Source organism: Mustela nigripes, chromosome 3, assembly GCF_022355385.1.
Source record: "Mustela nigripes isolate SB6536 chromosome 3, MUSNIG.SB6536, whole genome shotgun sequence".
NCBI lineage: Eukaryota > Metazoa > Chordata > Mammalia > Carnivora > Mustelidae > Mustela > Mustela nigripes.
This window is the reverse complement of record NC_081559.1, coordinates 67303242-67323633: the sequence shown is the minus strand read 5'-3', so window position 1 is coordinate 67323633 and position 20392 is coordinate 67303242. Positions and strand designations below refer to the sequence as shown.

The window sequence follows — 20392 nt, the reverse complement described above, 5'->3', positions numbered from 1 at the left end:
TTAAATGACATGACTACTTCTGAGCCTGAACACTTCACAGAGAGGTTCTTAGGCACTTCCTTCCTCTTCCTCAAGGGCTAGGGCCTCAGGCTAGCTGAAGCATATAAATTCTCAAAAGTAGCTTCAGTTTAGATGACAAAGCTTGAAAAAGTAAGTCAACCCACACCTCTTTATCTCAGTGAAAGCTTACATGGGCTTTGCAGCAATGATGAGAAGATTATGGATCATTATTTAAAAAAAAACTCGGTCTGATACATATAATAGAAATTTGGTTTTCACAAATCTTGCTTTCTTTCATGCTTAAGTAAATCCATTGGGTTTTTAAAAAAATATTTCTCTTATTAATAGGCATCCAATTGCTCTCAAACTAAAAAAAAACACAAAACCTAAAACTGAGTTTTTTTAGTATATGAAGATACCTCCATAAACTCATAAGTCATAAATGAAATTCTAAAACAAAATCTTTCATTAAAAATTACCTATTTCTTCAATATCTTTCTATGCATCATTTGATATTCACATTATGCTTAATTATGTTCCTATAACCAGTTTATTACACAGGTGACACCCTAAGTGATTTCACCATTGAGACGCACTTCCTAAATTCTGCCCACGTTCTGGAAACTACAGACCCATACTTTTCTTTTTTTTTTTTTTTAAAGATTTTACTTATTTATCAGAGAGAGAGGGGGGGAGAGAGCGAGCACAGGCAGACAGAATGGCAGGCAGAGGCAGAGGCAGAGGGAGAAGCAGGCTCCCTGCTGAGCAAGGAGCCTGATGTGGGACTCGATCCCAGGACGCCGGGATCATGACCTGAGCTGAAGGCAGCTGCTTAACCAACTGAGCCACCCAGGCGTCCCTTCTTTTTCTTTTTAATGACCCCTAAAAAGCAGAGTGTTTCAGATTATTCTGGAGAACTAAATCTTATAGGAAGACAGTTGTCTGTAATTACAGTTCTCTATTACCCATAGCTTTGTATATATGCTCTAATCTTGCTTTGCAGAACTAATGCAAGAGAAAAGGAGACAAAGGATGAGGCAGAACAACTGTTCAGGCACACAGAAATAATGTGGGGGAGTCAAAGCAGAAACTACAGGCAGGAAAAAGGGGCAGAAGTCAAAACTGTCGGCCATTGATCAAGTGGGATAGGCCGATTGGGCCCAAAGTATCTCCAGAATCCTGCTACTTAAAATTGAATTTGGATTTTAAATTACCTCTAGAATAAACACACAAAATAATAAAATCTCCTTCCCCTATCCCAAGGCTTGACTTGATTTTTTTTTAACAGATGAGATGTGTACGCAAGAAGAGCGAAAGGGAGAGAGGGGAACGAGGGGGGTTGGGTTGCCACTTCTGTACGTCCTTCTGAGGTTTGCGGAGACGCCACCTTTAAACTCTTCCCAGCCAGGAGGAGGACATGTCGCGCCAGCTGACAAGCCTGACGAAGCCCTTGAATCTGATCTTCATTCTTAACTTCTATGCTGTCTCCCCAGTCGGGTACAATGCCTGTCGTCACATAGTCTGGCTTCTTTATGTGCTTGAGGAAAAAGGATTGAAAATGAAGATCAGAACCCAGCACACGACAATGGGATCATTTTTTCGGACACAGCCTCCTGCTTCATGGAGCTCTGCCCTTCCTGCCGGAGCACCGACCTCCGAAGCCAGCACGACAGACCCTCCAGGCTGCCCCCAGTTCCTTCCCCTGCCCTTTTGAACTTAACATTGCCTGTTAGTGCTGCCTCTGGATGGTCTGTTAACCTTACTGTGCTTTGAGTCAAACTGGTCTGAAGTAGACTTCTGGTCAAAACAAACAGTACTTTTCTTTTCTTCCTCCTCCCAACCCTGTAAGAAGCATTCTTGTCGTTGATGGAAAAAGAGCACCAAGCTTCCAAATTGCCAAATGGCTAATTAAGAGTACTTTCATCTTCTTAACACAAAGATAAAATTTATGCAAAGGATAGCTCACAACACCCTCTCCGAATGAATATATGTAAAAGGCTGACTCTCAAGGCCCCCGAAGCCTATTACGAATACACTTTTCTTGTACTCGGCAACTGTACCCAAACTAAGAAGGGACGAGAGAACAAAACCCAACAGCTTTCTTTTCTTTTTCTTTTTTTTAAGTACATTAAAAAAAACAAACAAACAAACAAAAAAAAAACCTAGAACATTCCCATGATTTGCCAAAAAGAAAGAAACCCTCCAAACTCAAAATGTTCAACTCTGATCACCTTTGTAGAACATTCTCCACTGCTTCCTTAAACCTATGGGCAGTATTTAGAAAATAAATAACTACTTTACACACAGAGCTTCTTTCAGTCCCAAGATTGTGCTCAGCTCTTTACAATCTGTTTACGGACACTGCCACACAAGCACTGTGGAACCCTACCGAGTAAGCGTGCACAGCACTTGGGAACAGGAGGCAGAGGGAGAGGAGACTCTTCAGCTGGCCTCACAATGACTCTGGAAGAGCTGAGTTTAGGGGTCTGCTCTCTGTGAAGCGCGTCACTCCTTCACTTCTAAGACCTTCCCTTATCCTCATGTTCAGGTGGGCCTTTGTGACACAGGGCACGCCAGTGTTTGGCTGAGCTCTGGGCAAGCATACATTCCTCCAGCTTTGCCACCAGTGCCCACGGAAGCTCACACAGTCTCCCCCACAGACTGCGTTCCTGTCTCCACTCGGCCCTGCGACTAGGTGGCCAGGTTACGACGACAGGCAGAAGGGCTCCGGGCTTGTCACTGGCATTCTAAAACAATACATTCTTCTCTCTGGAGGCTTCCCTTTCTTTCCCAGCACAGAAACACCAGGAACATCCTCTGGGTTCTGGTAGCCTGTCTCATTGGCCCCTTTCCACACATACACAAAAGGGGCCACTCACCTTCAGGGAGTATAATATACTTAACATGGGTTTACTGTTTAAAATATGCATCAGAGGGGGAAGCAGATGAATTTGTGACAATCTAGACTTCTTTCAGGTGTTCTCATTCTTCCTGCATGACCCCCCCTCCACCTCCTTCATTTTGCATTTCGAAACATGGGTAGATTGTCTTTCCACAGAATTGTACTCTCTGAGAAAAAAATCAAGAATGCTCTGAGGCAAGAGGTTTTTATTTAATTACTCTAAAGGAGGATTCAAAAACAGCAGCATTAATACTATGGAAAGTATGAGCAGGCGTTAGGAAAATAATTCTAGTGTACTAGTTTCAAGTAATCGCTCTTGAATGATCCCAGTTTTACAGTCCATTTTTTTCTATAAAAAGATTAAGAAACTAGAGACATGTACTTTTACCTTCGTGTCAGAAATTTAATATAGAAAATTTTCACGGTAGAAACTAATTCTAAGTAAGCTAAGCAGCTGTAAGCTCAGAGCTTTATTTAAAAAAAATAATAATAATGTTATAGAACTGCAGATGTTACCGCTTCTCAAATCACAATTTCAGATCGTAAACCAAGTTTAAAAATCATGATTCAAATGGCTCAGAAATCAAAGGTGCAAAAAGACATTGGTTCATTTCTGCGGCTATGCTTCATCCTGGCTAGAAAAAGCAGCAGATAATAGGCAACACGGTACCTCAGGGACTGGGTGAGCTGAAGAAACAGCAGCCGGCAAAACTATACTGTGGGAAATCTCTCTTTGTCTCCGGAAAAAGAAATTTCTTCTTTGTTGACTGCTTGACTCCTTGTGTAAGGAGATAGGATTGAGTGGTGAAGAGAAAATTCTATGACAACCTATGAGCAGAAATAGGCATATTTTAAGTTAAAAAACCTACCATAGGGCTACATTTTAAGATGTTCCATTGTTGTCTGTTAAATCATTATCCTAATCCTTTACTGGCTCAAAAAGGAAAAGCCCCAAATAGAAAGGAAAGCGGTTAAATTCTGAGTTCTAGTACAATAATAGCACAGCGTATTTATTAGCTAATACTATGTTTACATACATGTTTGACAATGGAAAACTCCACTCTAACGGGAAACAAACATATAGAGGCATCTGCTAAGTACCAGGTTTGCAGAAAGAACAATTTCTGCTGTGGAACCTTCCCCAGCAATGTCCAGAATGACCTTAGATTCAGGGCACTGTTTGGGTGGCTTTATATTCTTTAAAGCTGTTTTCCTTTCAAGAATCATGGACAAATTGCCAGCTGCACTTTTTGCCCTTGATAGGATTACTACTCTGTGTTAAGTTCACGTGCAGCAAGAGGCATTCTACCGAAATGCACTATGACAAATGCTCAAGTCGGATAAAGACTAAAAAACAGAAATGTAGGGTGTGACCCTGAAACAAAATGAACGCAGGGTCCTAAAGTGCCCACCACAGGAATTAAGAAATAGCTATCAAAATTTTAAATGCATATATCCTTTGACTCAGCAACTCATCTCCTAGGGCTTTCCCTTGCAGATATTATGCAGTAATGGATATAAGAAGAGGTACCCTCACTTTGTGGTAGAAAAAAATGAGGAATAATGCAAATGTCCATCCATGGGGGACTGGTGAAATAGAGTCTGGATGTCTATGCAACAGAAAGCTATGGAGGTATTAGAGAATAAGCTAAATCATTTATTTCTATGTGCTGATACGTAAGCAGGCCACAATACATTGCTAGGGAAAAGACAAAGCTGAACAGTAGGTATAGAAAGCCCAGTGATGTAAAAAAGAATGTATACATTTATATTAGCTTGTATTTCCCTATAAAATTTCTGAAAATTTATATTCATCAATAGTGATTATTTCTGGGGCATGTGATTGGGCCTGGGGTGGGGAGGAAGTCTCCCTGATTCATTTTATTTTCTTCTACACTGTTAGATTTTTTTAAACCACCCATTTGCATGCATTACTTTTATAATTAAAACAATAGTTTGAAAATTCCCCAGCATGTCACAATTGCATGTCAGAGGTTGGCAAACTACAGCCCGAAGGCCAAATCTGGCTTGCTGTCTGTGTTTTTGTACAGTCCACAACCTAAAAATGAATTTTACATTTATAAATGGGCAAAAAAGAAATAAGAAAAATAGTATTTTGTAACATGTGAAATTATATGAAATTCAAATTTCAATGCCCATAAGTACAGTCACATTCATTCACTTACAATGATCTACGGCTGCTCTGAGCCACAGAGTTGAGTATCTGTAACAGAGACTGTACGGCCCACAAAGCCTAGAATATTTACTATCTGGCCATTTATAGAAGTTTGTTGACTCCTGGTCTAGAGCACTGGTTCTCAAAAAGTGGTACCCAGACCACCATATCAGCATCACATGGGGAAAAATGCAAATTATGGGGCCTCTCCATTTACTGACTCAAACTCTGGGATGAGACCAGCAATCTACCCTGTGACAAGGCCTCAGGGTGATTCTGATATCCTTGAAGGGTTGAGAACTACTGGCCTACAGTAACATTTCAGCTGTGAAACATAATAGAAACACGAAGTGCAGGTGAGTACTGGCCTCCAAGGCCAGGATCTCCAAGTGACCTAGAGAGAGGCACACAAACAAACCCCTATGGTCAGCAATTCAAGGTTATAAGTTTCACTCTATTATGTTCTTCCATAAAGTTGAATGTAATAATGTTGAATCAAACTTACAGAGGTATTTCGGTGTTATTTTAAACAATTCCAAATACTAGACAAAATGCAGCAATATCTTTTTTTTTTTTTAAATCAAAAGTTGCTTCACAGAGGCAGGTACATATTCCCCGAAGTTTGCACATTTCCCTGTAGACAACACCACCAGCTCTAGACTGTCAACTGGTATATGGGGCAGGGCAGAATCCTAGGAAAAGCAGATGGTTGGAAAGTAGATGCCTAATAAAGAACAGTTCCTTCAAGAACACTTAAAAAGATTTTAATGAGAAAGAAATCGTCCACTCCACTACAGCTTCTAGTACCGAGCACTTACTATGAGTTAATTATTGTCCTAGGCACTTTACATATGTTAGCTCCTTAGTATTAATGAGAACCTTCCACTGCACTCCAGTTGGGGATACTGAAGCACCCAAAGGAAGGTAACTTCCCCAGGAGCATGCAGTAAGTACAAAAACTGTGGGAAAGCGGTCAAGTTGCCTCTACAAAGTATATTATTTTTCCCGTACACATGAGAAAAAATGAACTAACACATATGGAAACACCAGAAAACGTACAAGGCATCACAAAACTATTAGGAGTTACTATCACTAGGTTATTCTTCCAAAAGTGGTGATAGGTTTGACCTAATCCTTCCACTCTCAAGCCAAGCTCCCTTCGCTTTGGTGCGGTGGCTGAAAGAAGCTGGTTGGCAGTCTGCGCTATGCGTCCCAGCGAAAGCAAAGACTTAGGCGGAATCAGTCTATGACTCCAGGCTCCCTAACTCCATCCCGAGGCAGGACCACAACAAGACACAAACCCACAAGTATTTCCCTTCTGAGGAAAGAATGTATTATGATTACTATTAATAAGGATAACACTAATAGAATTAGTAAAGATAATAGTGGTTAGCATTTAATGGCCACTTTCTTTGATGAAGCTCAGTGCTAGGTGCTTTACATACATTATCTCTTACCAATTCTGGTGGGCAGACAGGCAGCTATTAACGCCACTGTTTCACAGATGAGGAACTAAGATTCAACACTGCTGGAGGTTAGGGGGAAGCCCGGGCTCCACATCCCGCAAAACCAACTCAAGGACTGAGCTCACCACTCCAAGCTGCCTTCCTACAGTGTGCAGGGGCTCGAGTAGATAGCATGCTTTCCTATAGGATGTGGTTTTTTAAGGGATTAGCTTTGTGTGTATTATTTTTTTTTAAGATTTATTTATTTATTTGAGAGAGGGAGACTTTGGGGAGGGACAGAAGGAGCTGATCTTCAAGCAGATACCCTGCTGAGTGGGCAGCCTGCCTGGGGGGTGGGGGGGGCTCGATCCCAGGACCCTTGAGATCATGACCTGAGCCAAAGCCAAGAGTTGGATGCTTAATGGACTGAGCCACCTGGGTGCCCCAGGGAATAGATTTAAAGGAAAGTTGGTTTGTGTGTGTGTATTTAAGATTTATTTAGAGAGAGAGACAGAGCGAGAGAGGGAGCGAGTGCACGTAAGCAAGCACATGAGTGGGGAGAGGGGCAGGGAGAGTGAGAAAGAGAATCCTCAAGCAGACTCCCCCAACCCCCAAGCACAGAGCCCAGAATGGGGCTCAATCCAGGACCCTGAGATCATGATCTGAGCCAAAAAAAGAGAGTCGCCTTCTCAACTGATTGAGCCACCCAGGCGTCCCTAATGGAAAGTTTAAAAAAAAAAAAAGAAAAGAAATAAACATCATAGGACCATCCAACATGTAGAATGAAGGTACTTTTCATGAAAATTCGTTGATCGGATCTAATTGGGAGGTATTGCAGTAATGAGGATAGCATGAGCTTGGAGGGCGGATGGATCTGCCTTACCACAACTTCTGAGCCCCACGTTCTTCACCATCACAGGGAAACAGCAATGTTTTCCTCACCACTCCACTGTTGTGAGCATTAACTGAGATAACATTCATAAGTAAGCCATCTTAAAAGCAGGTGCCTCATAAACATTAATTTTTTTCCTTTCCCTTCTCAACTCTTCAATGGGTTTACCTACAGACCTCTAAATTAATTTATTCTTTTATTCAGCAACTACTTACTGAGGTCCTTCTGTATGCCATGTTCTGGATACTGGATGAACCAGACAACAAAGTCCCTGCTCTCACGGAGCTTCTATTCTACGGTGGGACAAAGACAAGAAGCAAACCAACAAATACATTAGATTGTATCAGATGGTCATATGCATGATGAAAAACAGGCCAGAGAGACACAGCAGCGGATGGCACCTTGGAACCGTGGTGCGGCTTCTGGTCCTGCCAAGAGCGAACTATGTGACCTGAAGAAGTAACAGTAAACATTGGCTGAGCACTTTCTGGGGCCTGCTGAGCAGTCAGACCCTGCCCACTGAGACAGGAGGCTTAGGAAAATGAGGGAGTTGGGCTTTCTCATCTTTGAGGGAGGTCTCTTTCAGCTCTGGCATTTGTGCCATCACTCCCCGGCACCTGATTGTCATGCGAAATTCCAGGCAAAGGGAGGATGTGGACCTGATCAATTTCAGGACTCACGAAGATTTTTTTCAATGCAGCTGATTACATGAAAGAGAGATCATCTTTATCAGCATTATCAAGTTCAAGCAGACATTGCAGGGGGAATCTCTTCCATTGCAGGGGGAATCTCTTCCATATGCTTAAACTTGAGGCATGAAGTCACCAGGCCTCTACCTGGATATCTTGTTGAGGCTTTGAGACATTCACTTCGAGGATGAACAGTGTTGCCAATGTACCTGTCCTGCCAAATGATAGGCTCACTGCCAAAAAGATACAGGCACACCCACACACGACTTAAACATTGGGAGCGCAGCCTGAATATATCCAGTCTGTTGACAATTACGGTTGTGCAGTGTACTCAGAAATTCTACCTTCATATGATACTTTTTTATTCGGAGCAAAATCTTTTCTTTCAATCTGATAAAAGACACCCTATAAACGCTGTCACAAGGTAACAGGATAATAAGGTACCATACCGTGTTTATTCCACTAACTATTCATTACAAACCAGGAGAAAAAAAAACTAGTGTTTTCACAGGTGAAATGAAGAAATGGGCTTTAAAAATACATGTCTTTAGAAGATAATGGTCCTCCAATTAATGCGGCAAAAAAGAGGTGGGGCAAAATCCTCCATTTTGTTTATCATACTGGAATTAATAAATAGTAGTTAACAAATTTTCTAAATGCAGAGTGGATAAAATTAAATTCTCCAGTACCCATTATATTCAGGGTCACAGGATAAACAAACTACAGTTACTGCTATAGACCATTCTAGAAAAGGTTTGTTGGGTTTCCTTTATATCTCCTTTCCTTATAAAAGCACTGCTTTGTACACTGAAAGCTGATACAATCCAAATATTATATGTCAACTTTATCTCGATTAAATAAATAAAAGCACTGCTGATACTGTATCACAACTGTATCTAACTTCCCACTTGCTACGGTCAATGTTACAGCTAATTTGATGTATGACACCCATCTTCAGAGGCAGGGACACCAGCAAGGTTTTCATTAGTCACAACACTGGCCGCTCTGTCAGTCTTGTGGGCACCACGATTTGCCCAGGATCCACAGCACATACCACGTTTTTCAAGTTTAATATTTTTTTAAGATTTTATTTATTTATCTGAGAGAGAGGGTGTGTGCATGAGCAGGGTAAAGGCAGAAGGAGAAGCAGACTCCCCACTGAATAGGGAGCCCGATGCTGGACTCGATCCTAGGACTCTAGGATCATGACCTGAGCCAAAGGCAGACACTTAACTCACTGAGCCACCCAAGCAGCACAGGTTTTATTTTAAGTAACCTCTACACTCAACATAGGGCTCGAACTCACAACCCCAAGATCAAGAGTCACATGCTGCACCAATGAGCCAGGCAGGCGTCCCAGATCTCCTTTTGTTAAAGCTATTTTCAGGAAACAAGTTTCAGGTGTGTACTAATTATTGCAAGGGATAAGCTGACCAGTCTGAAGTTAAGGAGGCACAAGTTGAAAATCATCAGAAGCCGGGGTGCCTGGGAGGTTCAGTTGGTTGGGCAACTGCCTTCAGCTCAAGTCATGATTCCAGGGTCCTAGGATCAAACCCCATGCCAAGCAAGGAGCCCGTTTCTCCCTCTCCCTCTGCCTGCTGCTCTGCCTGCTTGTGTTCTCTCTCACTCTCTGTCAAATAAGTAAATGAAATTTAAGAAAAAAATCATCAGAAACCTCAGAAGAAGAGCGCCCCAGATCAGCAAGGAGCTGCTTTGGACTAATTTGATCTTCAAAGAGTGATCATAATGAGTGTTGTTACTGCTGATTATGTAACAGAAACTCTCTATAGGGTTTCCTTGACCAGTACATCTATACGTTATTTGTTATAAATACTAGAATATCTACTGTTATCAGAGGTAATAGTAAGAATTATTTTCAGAGTCACAAAAATTCTATCAGTGTCTAGTTTCAGCTGAATGTCGAAAATTATAGGCAACTGCTTCTTTCACTCCATGGAGAAGCACACTGCGCAGCCTGAATGTCTTTTGAAATTGGTATATGTCCTCTGGATCCTGCAGCACATTTTTCATATTTTAAATTTGTATTTGCTGTGGAAATCAAAGTCATGGTTTTAAATATGAAAATATTTGGGAATAACATCAATTTCTAAAAACTGCATTTTATTCCCCTTTACAGATTAAGTCTGAAAGGTGGGATTACGGAATTCAAGTATGATGGAGGGAGGAATGCATTTTTAAATAACTAATGTTGCTGCACACAACATGCCCTATGTTTACTGGCCTCTTACTCAGGGTCCATTTTAATTGTTATCTGCTCATGCATTCTATACCACGTAATGAAATGCTTCCATTTCACCCACTGAGCCCTGGGTTTTTCTGTGCACCTCTACTAATGACCCTTAATTAAGCTGATTTATCCTTGAAAACGTAAGTTTTCTTTTGGCCAACAAGTATTTTTAAGGAAGAGGCCTGAATGAACTTTCAAAGAGACATTTAAAATGCTTATTATTTTAAGCGACCGTAAAGCTGAAAAAGTATATTTGTACTTAAGTGTGGTCTACCAACACCTATATTTTTCTATTGTATGTTTCCAGGGAAGCACTTCTACCCTGCGTCAGGCACCAAATCCTCGGTTATGCTTACATTTCAGAGGTATTAGATATCTGGGTAGAAAACAACACAATTAAGTAGCTGGTACTACTTTACATTAGTTAACAATGTCAACCAGAGATAATAGGTAATTTAAAAGATACTCTGTAAAATGTCTTACTGAATATTTTTTTCATAATGATCAAATGCCAAAGTCTAGTAACAAAACTATTATTTATAGCATATCAGCATCTAATTGATTTTACAAATGGAGGCAATTATTTTGGATGAAGGGGGGGAATGTGTGCCAGATTTAAATGATTTATGATTACTAAGAGAGAAAACAATGTTTTGCTAATTCATTTTCAAATATGGCTCTTCAGTCATTGATAATTTTAATTCTAAACCAAGTGATTTGCTTAAATAATACATTAACTTAAAAAAAGAGGTAACTTACTTTGTGACAGCAAACATACTTTTAACTGTTTAGAAACATTGCTTCCTACATACAGTAGGCTCAAAAGGGACTGTGCCATAGAAATACATTTTCGAGGTGCTGATTTAGAGCCACAGAAAGATCACACTTCACGAACTCCAACCAATTACCTAGAGTAGGAGCACAGGCTCTTAAAGCACTGTGTGCTTCAAGTCCAAAAAGGAATGCTGCAAATGCATCCATGCCTTATATTTCTTGACCCAAAACACTGTCTACTTGATAGGTTTGATAACTTGCACAAATGTTGTGAAAGGAAAATTAAACACTCTGCATTACTTGATATAACTCCCATTGATTTTTATAATCTAGGACTAAGATGTACCTGTTTCAAAAGTAAATGAGAGAGATTGAGGGTTCCTTCACATTTCAAGGAGACTATCAAGCAGAAGAGAAGCTCACATTTCACAAGAAATAACCTGTGCAGTGGTTGAAGAAAAAAGAAAATCAGCTCAGGGAATGCCCCAGGCTGCAGCAGATACTGATTGGGCAAAGCTAGAGGACAAGGGCCCTTGAAACTAAACAAAAGCAAATTCATTCTGTTGACAGATGTTGATTACATCAAAGCAATAGGAACTCCCCCAGCGCCCCAATTTTTTTTAAACAATTAATACTTCTCTACAATTTACACAATAAGGACAAAGTAAGTTTCTAAACCAATCATAATGAACATTATTAAACTTGTTTTTGAAAAGTTTCAGTTCTGCTGAAGACTTCTGGTGTGTTTTTAGCTATGGGCTTCTCCAAACAGTGGTTTATTCATTCCCACGGACATGTCGGGGAAGCCAAGCTGGCCATGCCATCAGCCCCTTCCTTCCAGGGGTTAACTGCTCCGGCTGCCAAATAAAATACAGAGTGAGCCATGTAATTATGGAGACAGTCAAAGGGCAGGCTCTATTTTGAAATCTATTTGCACAGACAAGGTCTTCCAATTGAGCTTACAGGAAACAAGCTGGTAGAGAGCCTCCTTTTCCCCAGATGCTTTCCACACTTTTTCTCCAATTCAGGAAATCATGGATATGGACACCATACACCATTGCTTCCTGGATTTCACGCTAAGATACCACGACAAGAAGAGTGGATGTTTTACAAATCCGCAAAAAACACTTTTTTCCCCCTTTTTCTTCTTGCCTAATTAAGAGCATTTGGCAGTAGCCTCTAGATGATAAAGCAACAGTGCTTATTAAACAACATTTCTAAAGAGGATACAGGCACGGTTATGCAGGTTTTGGAAAATAGATTCTTTTCCTTAATGCTCAAAACAAAGCATAAAGTAAAATATATTGGCATAAACACTTGTCTGAAAGAAAGATTCTACTTGACATCCAGTAGTGTTAGCCTTGAAGTTATTCACAGTTCTGACTGCTAAAACAGTAACAAAGATTCTACAGAAATAAAAAAGAAATGTGTAAAATAGTTTAGGTGAAAAAAAAATCACAAGTCACTTTATGCTGCAACATAAACATTTGTCCTAGTTGCTTAAGGCTCTAAATTTGCAATTGCTCTGAGCCTTTACGGTACTCAGATTAAAACAGAATCAGGCCACCACTGCCAATAAAACAAAGTAGTTATATGAAGTTATATGAAAGTGAGATGGTCGTCTTCACCGATACTAGCCTATGGATGTCAGAACTCTTCATCAGGCCATAAACCAAAGCTTGGGAGTCCTGATTCTAGAGAAGATAAGCTGGAAAGTCCGCCTTGGTCAGACCACTTCTGGGGAAAGGAAGGGCAGTGGCCTGAGGGCACCCTCTTCCAATAATAACAACATTCAAGAATGATGCCCAGGTCACGGCAAAACATGACCTTCCCCAAGGCTCCATCAGGAAGTTGGTTCCACGCTACATCCCTCCTCCTTTTTAAAAATTTAGCAATAGCAAATAATAGAGTATAATGACAATGACAAGCTCAGAAATGGGGTTAGGAAAATACTGCCTCTTTTTTTTTACAAAAGCCAATCAAATAATTTGTGATTATCCATCAGTGTATACTATCAGCACCCAGGCATTTGTGATTTAAAAAAAAAGCATTCTCCTCTTCTTGGGAGACAAAAACACCCTAACCTACTCTAGAAATACATGTTAATAAACAAAACATAGCTAATAAAATAGACTTATGTTTGTGGGACTGGGAAAAAAATCCTTTAGGCTGGCCCAATCATAGGTGGGGGAGGGGAGTCAAAGATTACTGTTTAAGAACTCAAAATCTAAAACCGAAAGAAGATCATTTGATGGATAAATAGAAGTTACAAAGAAATGACTGATGTGTAATAGGAAATGGGGCTGTTGTGTGAAATTTCTCCATTTAGGGTTAAAAATGTTTTCTTCAGAATTTAAAACCTAAATTCATTTCTATAATCATAAAATATTGAGTCACACTGCAGTAGTGTATGCTTAGAAAATCCCATTGTCTCTCAGTTAAAGTTTAGAGAAAGCAGCTTTTTAGCACTTCAACAATACATATACTCAGGCAACTTCTTGGACAAAGAAATATTGTGTCTTTCCAGGGGAAATAAAGGAGCTGTTTATTAGGGCTGTGGTTAAAATGTAATAATTCATTCTAGTTGAGCCCTGTGGAAAATGTCATCAAAATATCATTTTCTTTGCCAGATTTTCTGGATGCCGTGATAGCGTTTAAATACAGAATAAAAGGCAAACTCTGATTAGAGTAGCAGTACACCACCACCAAAATGAACCAAAAGCAAATGTTCATTCCATCAAAGGAGCAGGAAAGAAACTCACACAGTCCTGATGCCCAGAGAATGCACACTTTTAGGTTTGCACAGAACATCTGGCAAACTTCAACCTTCCAGAATTTCTCTAAAGTATTCCTATTACCACACACTTTGGCTAAAGAAGAGGAACCAAAAAAATTTTATATTAAAGCACATAAATAAGAACCAGAAAGAACAATTTCACAGAAATCATACATGGAATTCAACTTTGGAGAAAGTGCATATAAAAATAAATGAGTTTTTTAAAAATGATATAGTAAGGAAGTCCTTCTTTAATTAAAAAAAATCCTCCATAGTGCAACCACTCTGGAAAACAGTGTGGAGGTTCCTCAAAAAACTGAAAATAGAGCTACCCTATGACCCAGCGATTGCACTATTGGGTATATATCCTAAAGATACAAATGTAGTGATCTGAAGGGGCACGTGCATCCGAATGTTTATAGCAGCAATGTCCACAATAGCCAAACTATGGAAAGAACCTAGATGTCCATCAACAGATGAATGGATAAAGAAGATGTGGTATATATACACAATGGAATACTACGCAGCCATCAAAAGAAATGAAATCTTGCCATTTGCGACGACGTGGATCGAACTAGAGGGTATTATGCTTAGCGAAATAAGTCAGTTGGAGAAAGACAACTATCATATGATCTCCCTGATATGAGGAAGTGGAGATGCAATGTGGGGGGGTTGGGGGGTAGGAAAAGAAAAAAATGAAAGAAGATGGGATTGGGAGGGAGACAAACCATAAAAGACTCAATCTCAAAAAACAGACTGAAGGGGCGCCTGGGTGGCTCAGTGGGTTAAGCCGCTGCCTTCGGCTCAGGTCATGATCTCAGGGTCCTGGGATCGAGTCCCGCATTGGGCTCTCTGCTCAGCAGGGAGCCTGCTTCCCTTCCTCTCTCTCTGCCTGCCTCTCTGCCTACTTGTGATCTCTCTCTGTCAAATAAATAAATAAATCTTTAAAAAAAAAAAAAAAAACAGACTGAAGGTTGCTGGGGAGAGGGGGGACGAAGGAGGGTGATGGGGATATGGACACTGGGGAAGGTATGTGCTATGATGAGTGCTGTGAAATGTGTAAACCTGGGAATTCATAGACCTGTACCCCTGGGGATAAAAATACATTATATGGGGGCGCCTGGGTGGTTTAGTGGGTTAAGCCGCTGCCTTCGGCTCGGGTCATGATCTCAGGGTCCTGGGATCGAGTCCCGCATTGGGCTCTCTGCTCAGCAGGGAGCCTGCTTCCCTTCCTCTCTCTCTGCCTGCCTCTCTGCCTACTTGTGATCTCTCTCTGTCAAATAAATAAATAAAATCTTTAAAAAAATACATTATATGTTTATTTTTAAAAATTAATTAATTAATTTGAAAAATCCTACATAAATACTACTGTCATGTAAAACAGTTATTAGTTATTTGGATAAAATATTAGTTATTTGGATAAAAGAATCAAAATATTAGTTATTTGGATAAAAGAAGACAGTGGGACTTACGGTTTGTGATCAAAGGCATGGCTTTAACATGAATATTTTTCAATTGTATTAAAACATTTGAAAAGAGTGTAATTTTAGGCTTCATCCCACAACAATGTCACCTGAATTCTATATGCAACATGCTCTAGTTACATTGTTGGATATATTTCTTTCTCTCCTTTAATGAACCACTTAAAGTCATTTATGCAAACAATTGGTATAAAATAGCTCAGCGCTTTGACCAAAACTGCAGTATCAATACAGAAAAAAAAAAAAAGCTCTTAGATCATAATATTTTTCTGAGAATGTTTTCACTGTACAATTCCAAGTGAAAGACATGAAATAAAAAGAAAACATTTAAATATAAATTCTTCCATTGGTATTTTGACACATGTGGGAGTTTTGTTTCTGCTCTGCAACACGGCAACAGGAGTGGAAGGAAGGTAGGGAGGTCAGTAATCACACTCCAAAATGAGGAAGTTAAGCTCCAAGAAAACAATATATTTCTGACCTCCTGCAGCTGAGAATACGTTGATTTAAGACAATGGGAGCCAAGATCATTCATCAAGGGGTTATTTTCATGGGAAAAATAAAGAGAAAATAAACAGTAGCCTCTGAAGTAAAAGAAAAAGTTCCAAATTATCTAAAACTAGTTTTTTGGACTGATGTAGTTATGTTGCCATCAATTACTTTATATTCAATTAAACTGTACGGACTTAGCTGACCACGTGAATCATCACTCCATAGCTTCAGGCATTAATGCAAAAAGTGCAATGTATTAAAAATAGTATGAGCTTAAGGGGCACCTGGGTGGCTCAATGGGTTAAGCCTCTGCCTTTGGCTCAGGTTGTGATCCCAGGGTCCTAGGATCGAGTCCCGCATGAGCAGGGAGCCTGCTTCCCTCTCTCTCTCTGCCTGCCTCTCTGCCTACCTGTGATCTCTGTCTGTCAAATAAATAACTAAAATCTTAAAAAAAAAAAAAAAAGAAGCGCGCGGGGGGGGGGGGGTGTGTTACCACAGAAGTCTACTTACAAACTGACCCATCCTTTTATTTTTAATGGATGCTCAACTATAAAACCATTATTTTTGTACTAAAGATTAAAAATTGGGGCCCTGGGTGGCTCAGTCAGTTAAGCATCTGCCTTCGGCTCAGGTCATGATCCTGGGGTCCTGGGATCGAACCCCACATCTGGTTCACTGATCAGTAGAGAACCTGCTTCTCCTTCTCCCTCTGCTCCTCCCCCAGCTGACTCGCTTCTTCCCTCCCTCTCTCTCTCTCAAATAAGTAAATAAAATCTTTGAAAAAAAAAATCAAAACTATCACATCACCCCTAACAAAACGTGTACGCTCTCTGTATGAAGCAGGCTGCTTCTCATGTCTGACAATGCAATATTACTTGAAAATTTCAGCAGATCAAGATTAGTCATACTTGGTGGAATGATCAATCCATCAACTCATTTTTACTCATTTTTTTTATCATCTCATTTTCAGACCAAAGTCTTCAATATGACCACAATATTAAAATATTTGATGTATACAATATTTGAAACATGTTTACTGTCTAATGTGAGGTGTATTGAACACTTCTTTGAACTATACTCTTAGTAGAGTGTTACAAAAAGAAAAGCAACCCTAAAATGTCTAAATAAAATATAGCAAATTTGGAGGTAGAAAGAAGGAAATGGTGTGGCATTTAAAACACTTTACATTTGGCTTGTGAATGCACCATGGGATCATATTTACTTGAGTTCTTGCTTAAATTGGTTTTCCTTCTCTACACAATAGTTGGTTCACTTAGACGAGCCTTAGTTTCCTCATCCGTTAACAGGAATAATAATACCTTCCTCATAGGGGTACCAGGATAATTGTATGACATGAGGAATGGAAAGTCACACAGGGTAAGCACTTGATAAATTGTAATTATGATCTTGGTTGTATGATGAAGGGAGGTCACTCTAAAATGGACTAATCAGTAGGTAGAAACCAGCCTGAATTTCAAAATGTGCTTTGGCTAATTCACAAAGAATTTATGAGATTCTACGTTGGGTCCCAGACATGCTACCTACAAACCACGCTATCTAAAACACGGGGGCTCTCCCGCCTTCATCCCAGGACCATGCTGACCATCAAATGAGACTGCACATGTATTAACACTTTACAAAGTGGATAGCATTTTATCATTGCAGTGTATTTTTTAAAAAGATTTTATTTATTTATTTGACAGAGAGAGACATGGCAAGGGGGGGAGGGGGAGAGGGAGAAGCAGCCTCCCCACTGAGCAGAGAGCCTAACATAGAGCTTGATCCCAGGAATCTGGGATCATGATGTGAGCTAAAGGCAGACACTTAAAGATTGAGCCACCCAGGCGCCCCTCATGATTGTAGTGTATTTAAAGAAGACTCAAACGCAGTAGGATGAATTATGCACAGCCTAGTTTTGACATTTTTCTCAGAGTTCTTGGTAAGGCCTTGCCAGATGCTGATGGCTAAAGGTGAAGTCTAAGGAAAATCTCTTCTTCCGTTCAGGGGCATAAAAGACCCCAACTTTTATCAAGAATCATATCCTTCCAAACACATTAGTACATGAAATAGTTTTCGTATCTGTGCAAAAGGTGAGATAGGAGGAGCCGTGTTCTAGAAAGATTCCACTTAGCAGTGAAGGCATTCCCTGTAAAGCTCATTATCACAAGCAATTTTAAGAATTAGAGTAGAATGGGGGAGCTTGAGTGGTTCAGTCAGATTAAGCGGCCAACTCTTGATTTTGGCCAGGTCATGATTTTGATCAGGTCATGATCTCAGGGTCATGAGATCACCATTGCATCAGTCTCCTAGCTCAGTGGGGAGAGTGACTGAGATTCTCTCCCTCTGCCCCTCCCCACCATTCGTGCACATGCACACATGCATGCTCTCTCTCTAAAATAAATAAATAAGAGGTAACTAACTGGCTGGTTCAGTCAGTTAAACATCTACCTTCAGCTCAGGTCATGATAGCGGGGGCCTGTAATCCAGCCCTGAATGGGGCTCCCTGCTCAGGGGCGAGCCTGCTTCTCCTCCCTCTGCCTCACCTCCTGCTCATGTTCTCTCTCTTGCTCTCTCACTCACTCACCTCTCGCAAATAAAACAAAAAATATTTAAAATAAATAAATAATCTTTTAAAAAAGAGAGCAGAATGCTATCTTTATTCTGTGACTAAATTGTGTTCAGTCCATCTTGTGCTTATCCATGGCTTCGTTGTCCTTGGTAAATTCAGGAACTTAAAGGCTGTAAGAATTATATTTGTTTCAGTGTGCAACTATTTAACAGAGATATTTTAGAGCTCACCAAACCTTATCGTTTAAATGTACCAAGAAGTCCTCTTTGCATAAAAATTCCTGTTTATTAGACAGTGATACAGAACTTATTTACATGTCAAGCACCACCAACATACATCATTTATGACAAAAAAGGCAAGCACTCCATAAGAAATGCTCAATCACTGTCAATCACAAACACCAAAATATACATAAACCAAAGCAAGCCATGTGAACTGTATTAAATTCAGCTAAACACAGAATTACTAACCAAACAAACAAAAAACCAAATAATTATCAGTGACTCACAGACCTATTTACATAGTACACAAAATAACTTGGAAAGGTGTAACCATGGAAACATGATAGCCTAAATTCAGTGCCTTTAAAATCTGCATTTATTTAAACAGTGTGCAAATGATGTCCTTACAAAGTTTAAATATTTCAAAAGCAGTCAAAGCTTATCTTTGTTATCTGATCATTGAGCAAAATAGTTTCAACTATAAATTAGCTGCCTTTAAAATTGTTCAGGGACCAATTTAATGAAACTCTGATAAAAATGTCAAACAATTTTTTCTAATTTTTCAGCAAACTGTTATTTTCACAACCACTGATTAACAATTGAAAAAATTCAATTATATACAACAAATCTCATAACAGTCAAATAACATTAAAACATGCTTTGACATAAAGACTTTTCTTAAACTCACACTGTTGCATGCAACCACTCCCACTTCCTCTAATTAACCACTAAAGCAGAAATGTTATTAGCTGTTTCGGTTTACAGGTGATTTTCACTGATGGTTACCATTGGGAGAGTTTAATATTTAATGCTATAGTTAGTTGTAATGTCTTATATTTTATTTTATAAGCTACACGAGTAAACCATTATTTTGTAGTCCAGTGGCTCCCACACTCAAGATATAATGTTCAGTGTGTATTTCATTATGTAGATGAGCAATGGATGTTGTTTGACATGATTTAAATGGGTCAAAAGTATTTTCCTAGTCACATTAATCATTCAGACAGGCAGAATTTTAAAAAAAGGGGGAGAGGCCTTGAAAACTAAAACTTGAGAATCTATTCACACAAATGACACTTACCATTGGTGGGTTATCTAGGATGTGGTTAAGCAGAAGGAAGAGTTACAGACTTTGAACACATGTTTCATTATTTATTCAGAAACCACTTCAAGATCTAGCTCTACTTTCAGAATCCAAGTGAACACCCACAGAGACGGATTTCTGAGACACCAAACTATAATTTTTTTTTTTAAGGCATTAGATGGAGATCTGTGAAAACTTTTTCATTTGGGAAGAAAGAATAAAATTTGGGAAGCCCAGCTGCAACTGAGACTGTGCCTATGGGTAGGATCGGGAGTATGGTGTCTATAAAAATATATACCCCAGCACAAATGAGGGCACAGGCCTCACTGTGGACAACAATCCTGTCTTCACCTGCTGATGGCTCCTGGGAAGAGGAGAAAAAAAGAAAAGCAGAACCAGCTTTAAGGAATAGCTGCAAATCATCTTGCTCCAGCCCTTCTATGAGTCAAAAGAATCTCATAAGAAACACGGAAAATGGGGCATCTGGGTATCTCGTTGGGTTAAGCCTCTGCCTTCAGCTCAGGTCATGATCTCAGGGTCCTAAGATAGAGCCCCGCATCAGGCTCTCTGCTCAGCGGGGAGCCTGCTTCCTCCTCTCTCTCTCTGCCTGCCTCTCTGCCTACTTGTGATCTCTGTCTGTCAA

The 20392-nt window shown here is 39.9% G+C and overlaps 1 protein-coding gene across 1 annotated transcript in view; it reads right to left on the bottom strand.

The window, feature by feature from the left end:
• METAP1D (methionyl aminopeptidase type 1D, mitochondrial) overlaps positions 1-20392 on the bottom strand; it is an 86673-nt gene that overhangs the window by 15014 nt on the left and 51267 nt on the right. The window contains 2 exon segments of the mRNA XM_059394166.1: positions 1388-1537; positions 3573-3730. Of these exon segments, the coding sequence (XP_059250149.1) occupies positions 1388-1537; positions 3573-3730 (308 nt within the window).